The sequence below is a fragment of the Ovis aries genome, chromosome 1 (assembly GCF_016772045.2).
Source record: "Ovis aries strain OAR_USU_Benz2616 breed Rambouillet chromosome 1, ARS-UI_Ramb_v3.0, whole genome shotgun sequence".
Classification (NCBI taxonomy): domain Eukaryota; kingdom Metazoa; phylum Chordata; class Mammalia; order Artiodactyla; family Bovidae; genus Ovis; species Ovis aries.
Window position 1 is genome coordinate 278,220,869 of NC_056054.1, and position 17,978 is coordinate 278,238,846.

The 17,978-nt window shown below is 43.4% G+C and overlaps 1 protein-coding gene across 4 annotated transcripts in view; it reads left to right on the forward strand.

Annotated features, from left to right (window-relative positions):
- The window catches only part of RAB5A (RAB5A, member RAS oncogene family), a 33,300-nt gene that overhangs the window by 12,150 nt on the left and 3,172 nt on the right, over positions 1-17,978 (forward strand). For 3 of the 4 annotated variants that reach the window (XM_042238096.1, XM_015091600.4, NM_001161881.1), the window contains 3 exon segments: positions 13,741-13,892; positions 14,202-14,324; positions 16,133-16,226. In XM_042238096.1, the coding sequence (XP_042094030.1) occupies positions 13,741-13,892; positions 14,202-14,324; positions 16,133-16,226 (369 nt within the window). 4 annotated transcript variants of the gene reach the window in all.

Here is a 17,978-nt window from a genome sequence, read left to right on the forward strand (position 1 = left end):
AGTTACTAAACCTCTCAGGATGAGAATGAAGTCACATACTGGATTTTGAAAATAAATAATCCTTAATGTTTTACAAGGGTTGCAAAACAATCTTTGAGATAAGTGTTGACCTTTTTTTTATTGGTAATACAGATGAGAAACAGTAACAACAGAGTGGGGAATCAGTCATTCATGGTTCTTTATCCTGTTTGCAAAGTTGAAGGTATTACTAGCAGGCACTCTTTGGATTCAAAAAAAAGAGAGTTGTGTGATGATATGGGACTTCAGTCACTCTGTAATTATCAGACATCGTCAGCATTTCTCAGTCAAATAAAATAGCTATTCAGGGACTTCCTGGCGGTTCAGTGGTTAAGATTTCATGCCTCGACTATAGGGTCACAGGTTCAGCCCCTGGTCAGGGAACTGAGATCCCATGTCCCATGTGGTATGGCCAGGAAGGTTTAAAAAATACTTTTGAGTTATTTATCCTTGTATGTTAGAACCTGGAGAATCCTAACTTTTTAATCTATTGTATTCATAAGTATTTGTAAATTTTAGGAAAATGTGACTTCTGTGAGATACAGGGTGATTTTAGGATCGCGTGTGAGGTGATTTTAAAGCTGGTTGCGTGTTATATGACGCACTCATAGGATTGGCGTTCCCGCAGTGTCATCTGGACCTTACTGTGGCTCTATGAGGAAATGCTACTTTTATAGACGGGGAAACTAAGGCAACAAAAGTGATGCGGCGGAGATTTTGCAACTAAGTGACAGCTGGGATTAAAGACAGATCTTTCTTTTTCTTCCATGCAGTCTGTATTCTGGAATTCATGAAGTTTAGGGTCAGGATATACATGATGTAAGCACTCTGTTATAATTAAATGTGTGGTACTTGACAGATACAGACCGCCCTTATGTATCGATTTATAAGGAAAATGATGTGAAAGTATCTTAAATAAACATTTGGATCACTCATGTTCCAGAGTTAGTGCCGCAGGGTTCAGCTTGATGCCATCCTCATGTGCCACATTTTATTTATTAATTTGTTCTTGTGACTCAAAATTCAAATGGTTTCCTTCCTATCTTCTGCCTACTCAGTTCTTTTTTCCCAGAGATTCCCTGTTTGCTCAGCGGGTGAGGAACCCGCCTGCGGTGCAGGAGACACGGGAGAAGTGGGCTCAGTCCTTGGTTTGGGACAACCCCCTCGAGGAGTCAAGTGGCAGACTGCTCCAGTATCCTCGCCTGGAGCCACGGACACGGTAGCCTGGTGGACCGCAGTCCAGAGGGTCAGAGAGCCAGACAGCCTGAGCGACCACACACAGGGCAGCCCCGTGCTACTCTGTCCTTGAAAGTTACTGTTACATTAACATCTATATGTTTTCTCCACTTTATGCAATCTAAAACATATAAGACTTTCTGCAATATGCTTTTTATTTTTCTCTTTATTACTGTCCCAGTTATCTGTTGTTCAGAAACAAATGACTCCAAAGCTTAGTCATTTAAAACAATTACTGTCTCTTGGTTCTGGGGGTTGAGTGGGCTTAGGTGATTTTCTGCTGTCATGGTGGGGGGTCAGTCCTGGGGCTTGCGTCACCTCAGCGTGTCCGGGAGCTCAGCTGGGGCTGTCAGCCAGAGTACCTGCCTGTGGCCTCCCTCCTAGTTTGGGTTCCTCAACAGCATGTCGCTGGGTTGCATGAATGTCCCCAAGACACCAGGCAGAGGCTGGGTGGCTTTTTATGACCTACCCCCAGAAGTTCAGAGATCGCATCAGTGATGCTCAAATCACAGGCTTGTGCAGATCTGAGGAAAGAAAGCCAGTGTCGTGTTTCAGCAGGAATATGCGTGAGATCTTGTGGCCATCTGGGAAGATACACTGATCGTTTGCATCGGCTTATGAAGGGTGTCCTCATTTTTCTTGGCTATGACCATGGAATGGGTCCCGTCAGGATTGCTTATCAGTTCTAGTCTCAGATCCGCACGGTAGTTTTATACTTTGGGGTATGAGCAGTGTTGCAGTGAATACTGTCATAGTCATTTCTTATGTATTCCAAGTATTTTTGTAACAAATTTCTTGAAGTCGATTGCTGTGTCAAAAGTTACATACTTTTGTAATTCTGATACATTCTTCCCCACTGGGCTCCCCAGCAGTGCACAGAATGCCTGTGCCCTGTTGCACTAACTCGAGGAGGTGGCACGCTGGTAGGTCTTTGCCATTCTTGCGCACATTGGTCTCTGCAGTCTTCAGTGTGCATTTCCCTGTAATAGGGATGAGGCCAAGCATCTTTTCGTGCTTCCGAGTCCATTCGTTTCCATTTTCTGTAAAGTGTGACCGCAGGGGCTTTTTATGTGGGATCACTTGCAGTGCCACACTGCTGTGCTCTGTCCCTTTATTAGGAAGGTACTTCTGCATTCATATTTATTTTAGTAACTGGTAATCTAGCTTTCGACCATGCCATTATTGTTAGACATTTAGTGTTCACATTTTGTTTGCTGTTTTGGGCAATCATCTAATATTGAATATGTTCTTGGAAATTTTTCCCCTCTGGACTTATTTCTGTAAGATCAATGTCTAGATGGGGTTACTGAATCAAAGTAATTTTATTTAATGATTATGGTATCAAAGGAATTTCAGTCTTCATCACTTTTTCCTTCCCTTAGGGATAGATAGTCCCAGCTTCCATGGGCCTTGCTTAGCATAGATGATTATATCTGGGTCTATAGTTGGTGATGGACAGGGAGGCCTGGCGTGCTGCGATTCTGAGTGACCGAACTGAACTGATAGGTCCTGAGCTCTTACTGTGGAGCTTAGTCGCGTCTGTCTCTTCTTGCTTTCTTCAGCTTGCCCTTTTCCAGTCTTCTATTATAAAATTCTCAGATACTAGCACTTTTATTTTAAACTCACTTAGGTAGGATTATTGCTAAGCATTAAAGGTCACTTTCAAGGCCAGTAATGTTTTAAAAGTCTGGAAGATTACTATCAGGCCTGGGAACTGTTAAGTGCTAGATTCTTGAACCAGGTGGAGTAGCAATATCACTAAAGAGAAAGGGGGAAGAAGCCTCCTTTGCAAAATAGCCTGGGCTCTGTCCTGCACGTTACCTTTGATTTTCTGCCATTTGAAAATGATATGTCTGGGTGTGGAATTTTCAGCATTTATCTTAGTGTTCTCTGAGCTCCCTGGATATGTAGTTTGACATTATTTGGGGGAAATTCTGTCTTTTTTGCCTCACATATTCTGTTCCTTTCTTCTTGCGATAGTCCCACTGTGAGTATACTACACCTTTTGTAGTTGTCCCAAAGTTCGTGGATATGTTGTCCTATGTTTTCCAGTCTTGATTCTCTTTATATTTCAGCTTTGGAGGATTCTGTTAATAGACCTCAAGGTCTGAGGTTCTTGGCTCAGCTGCGTCCAGTCATCCGAGAAGTCCCTCAGAGGCGTTCTTCATTTCTGTCATAGTGTTTTGATCTCGGCACTTTGGGGCCCTTCATATCTCCCGGCTCTCTGCCGGCACTGCCCGTCTGTTCTCAGCATTCTGTCTCCACATTAGGGCTCTTAGCTCGTTAATCCTAGTCGTTTCCAATTCCCAGTCTTTTGATTCCAACATTTCTGCTGCTGATACTTTTTCTGTCTCTTCAAACTGTTTTTTGCCTTTTAGCATGCCTTGTAATTTTTCTTGCTGTTTGGAGATGATACAGTAGCTAAAAGCAACAGCTGTGAGTACACTTTAAGTAGCGTGGTAGAGTTGTTGAGCAAATGGTCATCGTGTTTTTTCTCCCCTGCCTTAGACAAGACAGGATGGCTAGAATGGTCTGGAATTAGGAATTTCCTTTCTCCCCCGTGGAAGGATAGAACTGGCTTAAGTTGGATATTTCTTTCTCCAGGTCCATTAAAGTGAAGTTGCTCAGTTGTGTCCAATTCTTTGCAACCCCATTGACTGTAGCCTGCCAGGCTCATTCGTCCATGGAATTTTCCAGGCAGGGATACTGCAGTGGGCTGCCATTTCCTTCTCCGGGTCCGTTAAGAGTCTGATAATACTCCCAACAGGTTATGCTCAGATCAGTTAGTTTCTTACGTGGTTTTGTTAAGAACATGAAGATCTCGTTTATTTCAGAATGGCTCCTTTCCCCTCACCTTGCCAGAAGCAGGAGAGGGTTTCTCTCTGATGTTTGCTGTGAGAGCCTAACCTAGTTCCTGGTTGTCAAACCCACAGGAGTGTGGTGCCTCCCTTCCTGCCGGCTTCTCCTGGAGTTTGTCTGTTGATGGTTGCTCCGGGTCTCTTGCTTCTTGCGGGCTTTTTCCAGGTTCAGTGATCGGGGGCTGCTCCTCACCGCGGTGCTGGGCTCCTCACCACGGTGGCCCCTCTTGTTGCAGAGCACGAGCCCCAGACACACAGGCTTAGTTGCTCCGCGGCTCATGGGATCTTCCCTGACCAGGGGCCGAACCCGTGTGCCGAGCCTCAGCAGTGTGTTCCCAGCTGGGGGGCCACCGGGGGATGTCCTGCTGGAGTTGTGACTCGGCTGGTCTGTAGCTGGTCCCCAGCAGTCTCACCAGGTAGTCCTGCAGCAGCGCGGGTCTCCTCAGGTGACTTTGCTCAGACACCGTGCTTTTTTGTACCAGCCTGTCTTATTTCTCCAGTTTGGGGGTGGTAGAAACCTTGTAACCTCACTTTTTCAGATCAAAGAACAATTATTGATTTTTCAGCTTTTGTAGTTTCCCCTTTGAACTCTGAGTTCCTGAGGTGCAGAACCAGGCCGCTTTATGCAGTGTGTGGGATCTCAGTTCCCCGACCGGGGATTGAACCTGTGCCCCCTGCATTGGGGACATGTAGTCTTAACCACTGGATTGCCACGGAAGTCCCTGCAGGGACTTTTTTAAAGTACTGTTTAAACTATTCAGCACCATATCTGTTGTCCGTAAATAAACTGTCCTTCATAGGGGCTTGCCTGCCTGTCCGGCAGTTAAGACCCCATGCTACCACTGCAAGAAGTGTGGGCTCCATCCCTGGTTGAAGACTGAGACCCCGCAGCCATGCGATGCGGCCAACAAGTGAAAAAAAATAAAATGTCTTGCACAGACGTATATCCCTTCAAGCTAAGTTAGCTTTATCGCCTTTTTCTTTCGCTGTTTGTTGGGGAGCATTTGTCTGACACTGGTTACTAGCTTATAACAGCCTCTCCCCTTTCCTCCCTTCTCTCATATCTCTCCCATTTCTGCCCCGTATGTCTTTCATAGACGTGTATCCCTTCAAGCTAAGTTAGCTTTATCGCCTTTTCTTTCGCTGTTTGTTGGGGAGCGTTTGTCTGACACTGGTGGCGAGCCTGGGACAGCCTCCCCCCGCGCCGCCCCCCCCCCCCCGCCGACATCTCTCCCATTTCTGCCCCGTTGCTCTGTGTTCTGTGCCTCCGTTCTGCTCCCTGGTCTAGTATTTGCTACATCGCTGTTCTATACACGCAGTCTGGTGAGTCCCCTTGGTGTGGTGACCACAGTCTGTCAGCCTTGAGGGTTCAAACACTGTTTTTTTCTCGGGTGACCAGGCTTGGTGCACTAGCTTAATACTAACCAAGTTCAGACTCCTGCAACTGACTTGAGAACAGCATGCGCTAGTGCACTGTTAGACGCCCTCATGTGATCCTGTTCAGCTGGACGTCGACTAGCTTAGTCCTGCTAGTAGATTCCCTTAGAAGAGCAGTGTCCTTTAAGAATAACTGTCAAGCTGTGATTGATTGTGAAATAAAACACACTGGCTTTTTTTACTCTTTTGTTATTTCTGAAAAAGATTACATGAATTAGTCTTTTAAAAAGTGTCTCTTCCTCCTGGACAGTGTTAGAGAAAAAGTGATGATCACGTTTTCACCTCATTTTGCATGACTTCCTGCAGACTCTTCCCTGTGTGTCATCAAGCGCTCCAAGATTGGGTTCACTTGGCAGCGGTTGTTTTCAGGTGTTGCTTGAGCGATCTCTGTTGTGTTAAGACGTGCATAATGAGCTCTTGCAATTGTAACCGTTTTAACGGCGCGTTTGGCATCAGGCACGTCCGCACTGTGGTGCAGGCGTCCTGCCCAGCCCTGCTCGTTGAGCAGTGACGCCCTGCGTCCCACCTCCATTCCTGCCAGGTGCCGTCCTGTGTGTGAATTTGACTGCTCTGGGAACCTCACTCATATGTGAGACATTATATGATGGTGTCCTGTTATGACTGGCTTAGTTCACTTAGTATGTGATCAAGGCTCATCCATCTTGTGAAGGTGCCAATTTACCTTATTTTTATAGGGAAGCTGATATCCCATCGGCCACATTTTGCTTTCTCGTCCACCCTTCGATGGACTCTTTGGTCTCTTCCACCTTTTGCCTATTGTGAGTAACACTGCTGTGAGTATTGGTGTACAAATACCTTTCATATCTTCTGAGCATATCCCTGGAAGTGGAATTGCTGGGTCGTATGGTAGCTCTGTGTTTAGTATTTTTGAAGAATTTCTGTGCCATTTTCCACAGTGGCTGCACTATCTTACATTCCCACTTTGAGCGCATAAGCTTTCAGTTTCTCTACATCTTTATGAACTCTTGTTTTTTGCTGTTTTGATAGTAGCTATTCTAACGGTATGAGGTGGTATCTTGTAGTATTGACTTGCATTTTTCTAGCAATGATGTTGAGCATCTTTTCATGTGCTTCTTGGCCATTTGTGTGTGTATTTCCCCGCCTTTGGCCATGCCACATGGCTTGTGGAATCTTAGTTCCCTGACCTGGCATCCAGTCTGGGCCCCAGCAGTGAACGCCCTGAGTTCTAACCACTGGACTGCCAGGAAATCCTTGGCCATTTGTATATCTCTGGAGAAATGTTTATTAAAGTTGTTTGTCCATTTTTTCTAACTGGGTGGTTTGGATTTTTTTGTGTGTTGCTAAGTCGTAGGAGTTCCATGTGTATTCTGGATACCAACCCCTTGAAAGTGAGTGTTAGTCGCTCAGTCGTGTCCAACTCTTGGTGACCGTGGACTATCACCGCCAGGCTCCTCTGTCCATGGGACTCTCCAGGCAAGAATACTGGAGTGGTTGCCATGCCCTCCTCCAGGGGATCTTCCCGACCCAGGGATCAAACCCGGGTCTCCTGCCTCACAGGCAGATTCTTTACATCTGAGCCCCCAGGGAGCCCCAGGCTCTTCTCAGGCTCTTACCGGATGTTTCAGAAGGAGCTCAACGTGATGAATGTTAGGCCATCTCATAGAGTGGATTTGCCTTGGGGAACGCCGCCGTCTTCTGGCTGCGCTGGGTCTGTGTTGTGCCTTGCAGGCTCAGTTGCCCCCTAGCGTATGGAGTCCCGCTTCCCTGACCAGGGGTCCAGCTCGTGTCCCCTGCACTGGGAGGCGGAGTCTTAACCGCTGGACCACCAGGGACCCCCTGCCTTGTTTCTAATACACGATCTATATAGTAAGGTTTTTACCTTGCGCTCTTCTGGAGTGTTTGCTGTCTGAGTTTAATTGCTGTGTGTGCTTTCCCCTTTGTCCCAGTCTATTTTTATCCCTTCTTAAGCTCTTCCCTGCTTTCGTTGACCTGTAACTCTTCTGGGAACGCTTTGTCTCCATCTTTGCTCTGTAACCCAGTGCTCTGTAGTCTAATCTCCTATACACACATGCAGTTTTAGGGGAAGATAAAAATGGCCTCAGCTTTTAATTTTTCTGTTGTTGGCATTAAACCATCCATACACTCCTGTCTGTGTGCAGTTTTATCATCTGAAGTCAGTGCTGACCTGTCTGATAAAATTCATTTTATTAATATCATGATACTAGCGGCCATTGATTCCCTGTTTCTCAGGAAACCAGCGTCTGCCTCCACAGAGGGCTTTGCTGCCTCGTTCTCGGTCAGTTTCGCCATCTTTCTTCCTGAAGTTGGATCCAGATCCATCAGACTCAACCGTTGACTTACTTGGCTCTAAAACCTTTGGGGCTTCCCCTGCACATCACTCCCAAACAACCTTAAACTTGGATTTTATGATCCCAAGTCCCTGACCTACATCTGAGATCCTGAACAAAGCTCTTCCCGTCTCTAACTACTATAGCCTTTTAGTTTTAATAGGGCATCAAATCCACCACTTTTGTGAAAGTTTTATTTAAGGGAGGACATTTACATATGTATATATGTATTTATATTTATATATAAAAAATTTTATATAATTTTGCTTTTTGACAATTAAGAGGTCATTTTGTAAATTTTAAATTTAGTTCCGTCTTAGTACTTACCAGGCCATCAGTGCCTTTCATTTATACATTATTGTTTTTAATTAATTTACTTATTTTAATTGGAAGAATCACCTTACAGTATTGTGGTGGTTTGGGCCATACATTGACAGGAACCCGCCGCGGGTGCACCTGCCCCCCATCCTGAGCCCCACCCTCTCCCCTCCCCTCCCCTCCCGTCCCTCTGGGTCCCCCGGTGCACCAGCTCTGCGGGTGCCGTCTCACGCGTCACACCCGGCCTTGTCACCTCTTTCACACGGCGAAGTGCACGTGCCACTGCCGTGCCCTCACCCCGCCCTCGCCCAGAGCCCTGAAGCCTGTGCTTCACATCTGTGTCTCTTCTGCTGTCTCGCATACAGGGTCATCGTTACCATCTTTCTAAATTCCATAAATATGCGTTAATATACTGTATTGGTGTTTCTCTTTCTGACTTTCTTCACTCTGTATAATGGGCCCCAGTTTTATCCACCTCATTAGAACTGATTCAGATGTATTCTTTTTAATGGCTGAGTAATACTCCATTGTGTATATGTACCACAGCTTCCTTATCCATTCGTCTGCTGATGGACATGTAGGTTGCTTCCATATCCTGGCTATTATAAACAGCGCTGCGATGAACACTGGGGTACACGTGTCTCTTTCAGTTCTGGTTTCCTCGGTGTGTATGCCCAGCGGTGGGATTGCTGGGTCATAAGGCAGTTCTGTTTCCAGTTTTTAAGGAATCTCCACACTGTTCTCCATAGTGACTACCGGTTTGCATTCCCACCAACAGTGTAAGAGGGTTCCCTTTTCTCCACACCCTCTCCAGCATTTATTACTTGTAGACTTTCGGATAGCAGCCATTCTGACTGGTGTGAGATAGTACCTCATTGTGATTTTGATTTGCATTTCTTCGATAATGAGTGCTGTTGAGCATCTTTGCACGTGTTTGCTAGCCATCTTATTACATTAGGTTATTTCTCACTGTTAAATACAAAACTACTTCAAACTTAAAAGGTGTGTTTCCCTACCCTCCTTGCTCCCATACCATCTTTAGAGATTCCTCGAGATGCTACAGTAACAAATAAGAGCGTGTTTGTGGCTCTGCCACGTGCTGGCAGAAGTGTTTCCAGGACAGTCACACAGTGTCTCCACCAGAGCGTGAGTTTGGCTGTGCTCTGCTTCAGTTTCATTTTTCAGTCTTGCTTAGTTAAGGGATAGAATTTAACTGTTTTTGCTCTGAGAATGATTTTGTTGATTACTAGTGGTCTTGATTTCTTTCTGTGTTATATGGCTTTTGTGAATTTTGTTACATATTTATCTTTGATGTATGTTTTCTTAAGATTTACATGAGGTTTCTATATATTAAAAATCAAGCTCATAGCATCCGCTGTAGACGTTTTTCTAGATGTGTTTGTCCCTGTGTTTTGAATGTGTGACACGTTTTAATTACAAACCTAAAGACCTTAATTTTTATATAATCAAAACTGATCTAAGGATTTGGGGGTCAGTTCTAATAAAGTAATTCTTTCCTATCAATTTGGTAAAATAGTAAGTTGAGGATTGGGGTGATAACTGGTCCTGTGCTTTTTCTCTTTTGCCTTCTGTTTAGTTCGTGTGGACTCATTTTACTTGTTTGAATTCTTATTCGTTGTTAACCTTTGGTTAACGTTGCTGATGGGGACGGTCTTCCCTCACCTAGTGTATCGCAGTGTCCCCTCCTTGCTCACTGTTTATCGGGGTCTTACACATTACACGCTGTGGGGTTTTGCAGGTTTCCCGTCACTGTTTCAGCTGCTCTCAGCTGACCCCAGGCTCTGCCACTCAGGAACCTGCGGTGTGGCGGAGACTGCAGGGTCAGCCGCTGCCAAGCTTGCCATAGGAACTGATGGCGTCAGCTCAGGGGGCGCCTGTTAGACAGGCCGGCACCCGTATCTCAACGCAGCTTTGTTTTTCTCTACCTGTCGTCTGCGAACACAGTAACTCTCGAAGTGATAAAAGCTGTTTCTTTGTGACATATGGGCCTGAAAAGAAAACCAACAGCTATTGCTGGTGATGGAAGTGAAGAGGAAATTGAAGGGGCCTAAGAAAGTGATGGTTCTTAGTGAGAAAATAGACGTTTTGGATAAATTAACGTGGTTTTGCAGATTCAGGTGAGTTGGTGGTCGGTTAATGCTGCTACAGTATTGATGTAGTAGTTGATGTTTTGAATGCTAGAATTTATGTTTACAACTTTATCAATGACTAGTAATGTCCTTTTCGAAGCACTGAGGATTTGAAGATATCATCTATACTTGACTGACTCATGGGAGAAGTTAAGTCCTTCATTAGTCCTTGGAAACTTGAGGATTCGGGGCCATCCTGACGGCCGTGCAGCATGACGTTTGTAACCCTGGGCTGTGTTAGCCCCGCGTCTCCGCTCTCGTGGCACGGCAGCACTGTTAGGTGGCTCTCACTTGCGGCTGTGCTCACATCGGCCCACTGGCCTCTGATACTGGCCTTTCTCTCCTCCCCCCGAATCACGCTCTAACATACAGTGTTAACAATGTGGTGTTACTAAGTTAGAAAGCTCTTGTTGGTAGTTTGAGGTTGTGTTAGTTACATAATAACTTGAGAGAGGCCTTTTGAAATACCTGTTTTTTCCTATTTGGAAACTAATTAATCAAAATAGTCCAGAATAATTGTACATATCTGTTACGAACTTCAGCAAGCTTTTTGAATACTTATATGAGCTGAGATTTATATTAGATACTGGATATGGACAAGAATAGATTGTTTCTGGAGAAGGAAATGGCAACCCACTCCAGTGTTCTTGCCTGGAGAATCCCAGAGACAGGGGAGCCTGGTGGGCTGCCATCTGTGGGGTCGCACAGAGTCGGACACGACTGAAGCGACTTAGGAACTCTCAGTCTAGGAGAAAAAAAGATGCTGTGCACCAGTAATTATAGAAAGTGTGAAACATTTCCTCTCACAGGGAGCTCTGCGAGTGCAAAGACGGGACCTGCTGGTGGAAGGGTGTGATGAGGAAGGCTTCCCAGAGAGTCGAGGAGCGAGCTGACTGTCCTTGTCATTTGCTAATTTGATAGGGACCGAGTCTTCTCCCACATTCCACTGAAAACCTGGTCGCTGCTTGTGTATTTAAGGCAGTTACCTGGATCTTTTCCAGCCAGTTGAAAGAACTTACTGTCTGCTTTGTTTTAGCTGGTGTCTTTGGATTTTCATTTCAGTCTTCTTTCTTCGTTCAAATAATGTCTCTTTCTAATAATTTGTTACTTATTTATTAAGAGATTTAATCATGATTAATAAACATTATTAATTAATATTAAATATTACCATGTTTAAGAATATCTGAAGTGATATTATGTGATTGTGATCTTGACTTTCATATCTGGCTTCTAGATTCAGAGAGATTGCCTAAGAGTTTTGTGTAAACTGCTGGTTTCTGGCTTAAGGGTGAAATTGACACTTGATCTGTTTTACAGAAGAATTCTGTGTATATATTAGGAATACTGACTCATGCCCTTTTATAGTTTATTTAAATAATATATGATTTTTCTTTTTTAGCCTGCTGGTGTAATAGCTTTGTATTTCTGAAAGAAACTACTTGGTCATGGGGTTGTTACTCTTTTAATGTATTGGCTGAAATTTCTTTTTCCTGTGTTTTGTCATTTTGTACATGCATTTATAAAAAAAGATCGGTAGCCTTTTGTGGTATCTTTAACTGGTTGGAGAATCAGATTATATTTCCTTTAAGGCAGCATAATTGATAATTCTTTACCTGAGCCTAGCGTTGATTACGGAAGTGTGGATGAGTCTGTTTGCTGTCGCTGCGCTTTGTGGGTATGGAGCAGAGAAAACAAAAGTCTGAATGCAAATCATAACCCAGTTCTTTCAAGTTGCATCAAACTGTACTTGAGAAAGGGATTGTGTTTTGTGATCCATTCCTTACCTTTTTCCCCTCTCATTTAAAAAGGAGTACTTAATTTTTTTAAGTGTTTTAAAAATACTGATTCTGCATGAGAACTTTTCATCTCTGTGAAAAAGTGGCATAGTACTTTTTTTGGTATCCTTTATTCTACATACCAGATACGGAATTTTTTTTAATATTATTGCTGATTTTGTACGGTAAAAGAAGTTTTCATTGGTGTATATTTTAAATATGACTAGCCACTTGTGAGAATTCACAGAACTATTAATAGAACTTAGCTGAAAATAGACATTTCTATTACGATGGTTACAAAAGTGAGATTATAGTTGTTGATACTAAAGCCATCACAGCAGTCAGTTGACCTAATAAAAATGGCATGAAAAATGTATGTTGCGTTCCATATAAGCGATGTAAAGCAAACTAAACTTGACTTACCCAGCATAGTGATATTAACTAGTAAATCCCTTAAGATTGACATCACCAGATAAACTGCTACAATTTACAGGAGTGAATAATAATTCTCTTACATGGGAGGACAGAGTATTTGGAAACTTTACAACTTAAGTCTGTGCCAGTTTCAGAGAAGGACTGGAACACACCTTGAGCTAAAGGAAGAAGGGAGAAGCACACCGACTGGTGTGGACGATGCAGGGCGTGGTGACCGAGGTTAGGAAGGAGGGGCCTGGGGGTGCTGCTGTGTGGCCCCCACGCTGGGAAGCGGCTGGGTGTCGGTCTTGTTGACCTCTCGTGCCGCTAACTACTCCTGAAAGGTTAGGGTTAGGGTTAGCCATACCTTAAGGTACAGTTCAGTTGTTTATAACTTACCTCTGACAAATCAGTTTCTTATTCTTCATAAATATACATGTGGTCTTTCCTGATGCTTATTTCTAGAGCCAGGAGAATCTTGTTTATAAAAGACATTTTACTTCATATTATTCTCAGAAAACAAGTGAGAAAATCCGTGATACAGTAATTATTTGTGAGATATGTCAGCCATCTTTTTAAGAGCAGAAATATCATTGTAAAATGTTACTTTCTTATTAAAATCTGAGAAAAGAACAGATGAAAAAGTACAAATCAAAAAATCCATAGAGCAAAGGATGAAAGCCAGGAGTTGATTCTGAATCTCTGTTAATAAAAGTCTAGGTTGAGGTAATAACGATTACAGAAATTAAAGTCTCATAATGCTTGGAAGGAATAATACAGGAAATACACTGGTTTGGTGGTGACGAGCTGGCCCTGAACTGCTGCTGTCAGTGTGGACGGGAGTCACAGGCCTGCTCGTCCACCACCCCCACTGGTCAACAATATCAACATGTGTGTTTCTTAAAGCATTTTACAATTTAAAGCTTTTAAATTCACAGTTTGTAAAAACAGCTTACAAGCTGTATTAAAGTTATTTGATGATATACTTTTTAAGAATGTAAGAGGCACTTTGAATCTGTGATTTTATTACAAAGGTTTTATATGCAAGCATTTATTAATCTAGCTTTGAAGCATAGATCTTGTAGGTATTTAAAGTCACTGTTAACTGTGAGTATGCAGTAAATAAGGTTTCCAGGTGTTTTCTATGAATTTAAAATATTAGGAGAAAAATGATAAACTCACTGCAGACATTTTCTTCTTTCAGCTGCTTTTCTAACTCAAACAGTGTGTCTTGATGACACGACGGTAAAGTTTGAAATATGGGACACGGCTGGCCAAGAACGGTACCACAGCCTGGCGCCCATGTATTACAGAGGCGCCCAGGCCGCCATAGTCGTGTACGATATCACGAACGAGGTAAGTAGAGATGCATTCTACACTGAAACTTGCTTGAATATCCGTTTCTAGTATTCAGAATTTCGGTTACAGAAGAGATTTTTTTAAATCTTTGTTAGCCAAGTATGACATTTCTGCCAAAGCAGAAATAGAAATAGCTTTTATGAAATAGAAACGCTGATTTTTAAAAACATGAAAGTGTCTCAAATAATACAATAGTCCTAAGAATTTCTTTCCAAGAGTCACATTGGACAGTCTTTAAAGCCTCATCTCACAAAGACTCTCCTTATTCTTTGAGCCTGTGCCAAATAGCTGTTTCTTTGTTCCCAGGAGTCCTTTGCCAGAGCCAAAAACTGGGTTAAAGAGCTTCAGAGGCAAGCCAGTCCTAACATTGTAATAGCTTTATCAGGAAACAAGGCCGACCTGGCAAATAAAAGAGCTGTCGACTTCCAGGTATGCTGAACCTAACTTGTGGGTGCATGTTTTTCTTCTGTGTCCACACTTGAATTTTAAAACTATACAAGTGATAAAAAATTTTTAGACAAATGGTATGTGGTATGCTTTATAATTAGATGTGGTATACTATGTAATTAAATCTCATGATAATAAGATCTCAGACTCACAGACTGACTTAAAGAATGAACCTAATGGCTACGGGGCAGTAGGGGGAGGGACAGTGAGTTTGGGATGGACAGGTACACACTGCTGTGTCTAAAAATGGATAAGCAACAAGGACCTACTGTGTGGCAAACACTGCTCAGTGTAACGGCTTGAATGGGAAAAGAGTCTGAAAGAGAACAGGTGCGTGTGTGCATGGACTGAGTCACTTTGCTGTCTGCCTGAGACTGACACCGCGTTTGTCATCAACTGTATTCCAGTATAAAAACTTTTTTAAGAAAAAAAATGTATATCCATCTGAGAATCTCACATATGTGTAAAGAAACTCACAATAAAGAATTTTAAGATATCTTAATTTAATTGTAATATACAAGCTAATTCAAAGATTTTTGTTGACCTAAACAGTTACGAAAGAAGTTATTTGTTCACAAACAGTATGGGAGTATATAAAGGAAAAAGTGATTGCCTCCTACCCTAACCCCTCCAACCCTCGCGTACACTTCAGCATCCTTCCTAACTTTTAAAACAGCTGAGTAAGAATGTTCTTGCTGCAAAAGTCATTTTAAATGAAGCAGCTGTCTCTAGTTAGACGTTTTTAGAACCTCCCATCCTCTCGCTCTTCAGCTTCTCTAGCAGAGGAGTTTGCTTGTGGTCGCTAGGTGTAGGGTCAGTGACGGGATGGGCCCCTCCTCCGGTGCTGGAGTGGTTCACACGGGAGCAGCACTGGGTCTTGCTGAGTTAGGTAGTGAGCTGAGCGTGCGCACGTGTGGTTTCCTTCAGTTCTGCAACAGCCCCGGGAGGGATGGTGTCTCTGCTCCTCTTTCTGAGATCGGTACCTCCTCAGCACAGAGGCAGAGCAGGCGCATTAGAGTCAAAAGCGGGCCTGTCACAGAGCATTTCAAAGGAGCGTCGCTTTGTTTTCTTTTTCACATTGGGAAGATGACTGATGGTTCTTCACAACAGCTGTGAGGCTCAAGAACAATAATACAACCAGACTGTAAAGCAAGACACAGTAAAGTAGCAATAAAACCTCGAAGATGACGCGCGACCCTCAGCGCGGGGTGCGGAAGCCGTCCAGGGCCCGAGGGACACACGGCGGCATCCCGCGGTGCAGGCCAGGGTCCAGAGTTCGGTTTCCCTTCATCATCATTGCATAGAAAGAGCACCAGTAAAATTCAACCGCCATAGAGATCAGAGAGAGCTTCATGGTACTTAGAACAGAATGGCCTCCCCCTTCTCCCAGAGAAGGAAATGGCGCCCCACTCCAGTGTTTTTGCCTGGAAAGTCCCATGGATGGAGGAGCCTGGCGGGGCTACAGTCCGGAGGGCCACAGAGAGTCAGATGCCGCTTAGTGACGACACCACCGCCTCCCTCAGACCCGTCATCTGAGAGCAGGTTTCATGGGAGACCAGAAGAAGCAGGCTGGGATGGTGCGAGACGTTAAGGCAGGAAAAGGAAATTATAACTGCAGTACCCTTACCTTTGTTATAGCTGTAAGTAATTGCTTATTATACAGTTGTTGGTTACAGGGGATCAAGTTGGAATAGTACTAAGGAAGCCTCTGTTTTAAATAACAAAAATAAGGGAGGTATAGTAATTGTGTAAAAGTGTCTCATTTATCTCATTTTTTGTTACGCAAACAGGAGGCACAGTCCTATGCGGATGATAACAGTTTATTATTTATGGAGACATCAGCTAAAACATCAATGAATGTAAATGAAATATTCATGGCAATAGGTAAGATTAGCTTTTTTGCACACAGTAAATATAGTTAAAACAAGTTATACTGGGGGCATATTTGGTTTGACAGTCTTTTTGTAAAAAAAAAAAAAAATTCTTGTTTTTTTTTCTTTTTTAACTAATCATACCCATGAAACATTACTTTGTTAGGCATATTGTTAAATTTGAAAAATTATTACTCATTAGGTTACAGTGCTTTCAGTTTAGTTAAGTGTCTTCTAGGTGAGTTGAAGGCCTGAACTTGGAGCTAATAGTTCAAGCGGGTAGATTTTCTGAAGATTTCACTGAAAATTTTGGATAAATACATTTTTGTATTAGGTTGTATTATAGCTTTTATATAAAAGAGGGATAAGCTCAGTAATGTTTTTCAGTGCAACATAAAGTCTTAATGAGATTTTTCTCACTGATCATTCACTCATCTCTCCTTTGCCCTAAACAGAGCACTGTTTTTATTTTTCAAGTTCTTTTTAAATCATTGATGACTCACAGGTATAACACTGATAAGTACATTGTACATGCAGATTGACAAATTGCTTTAATGCGGATACTTTTAACAGAGAACATTTCACAGCTTTGAGGCACGGAGGACAGGAAGGAAAGCCAAGTCAGCGCCTCCGGTCTCTGTCGCCTTGGCGGCGTTTGACCCTGCGGGACGCTCTCACCTTTCCTCTGAGAACCGTCAGTAACAATGAGCGCTCTCGTGCAGTCGTTGACTATAGGTGATGAAGTTTAGTGGGAATAAGGAAGCCTCCCTTTTTTGTAACAACAATTAAAATATTTTTATAGACCCTTGCCTTCTCCTGGCGTGGGGCTTCCCTGGTAGCTCACCTGGTAAAGAGTCTGCCTGCGGTGCAGGAGACCCAGGTTCGACCCCTGGGTAAGGAAGATCCTCTGGAGAAGGGAATGACAACCTACTCCAGTCTTGCCTGGAGAATCCCATGGACAGAGGAGCCTGGTGGACTGCAGTTGTGGGGTCAGAGAGAGCTGGACACGCCTGGGTGACTGACGCCACCCTGCCTGCTGGTGGTCTGAAGGGGCAGGCTCTCTGGGAAGGGCACCCACAGGCTGCTGCCCCGCACCGTTCACGTGCCGAGCATCCTATGGCGGCCCTGCACACAGCAGTGATTACCGCCTGGGATGTCTACAGCCTGGATCCCTGATAAATTTCCTCTGATATTGAAGTCATAAATTAACCAGTTAACAGCTGATTGAGAGGCTAAAGAAAACCCACTAAGAGCGGCCAGCGCGGTCGTCCTCTTCCTAGATAAGGAGTTTAATTGTGGCTTCGTTTAGTAAAACCTTGCCTGGTTTGCTGTGTGAAATATTTTCCTGAGAAACTCAGGCTTGCAGGTTATTGGGAAAATACTAGCATAGTTAAGAGGGATTATGCGACAGTATATACTTTTTTCTTTTTTTAATAAATGGAACAAATCACACCCAAAACCACATCTGAAAAGTTAATAACAGGAAATTAAGAGATGATGCGCCCTTCCAGTCAGGCTGAACTTTAACCCTTTCTTTCCTACGCTGTTAAAACTCCACCAGATGGCTTATTTAATTTGTCCCTTTTATTCAGGCTCGCTGATACTCGCTGATAAGGTTTGTTTTTTGTTTTTTGTTTTTTTTTCAGTCAGAAAGTAGTCTGTGTATTAGATCTTTTGTTTACACTTCTGAGATTAGAATTTTTTTCCCTTGAAAGAAACTCCAAGTGTAAATTGAATTGTGACCTCTCCATTAGTACCTTAAATA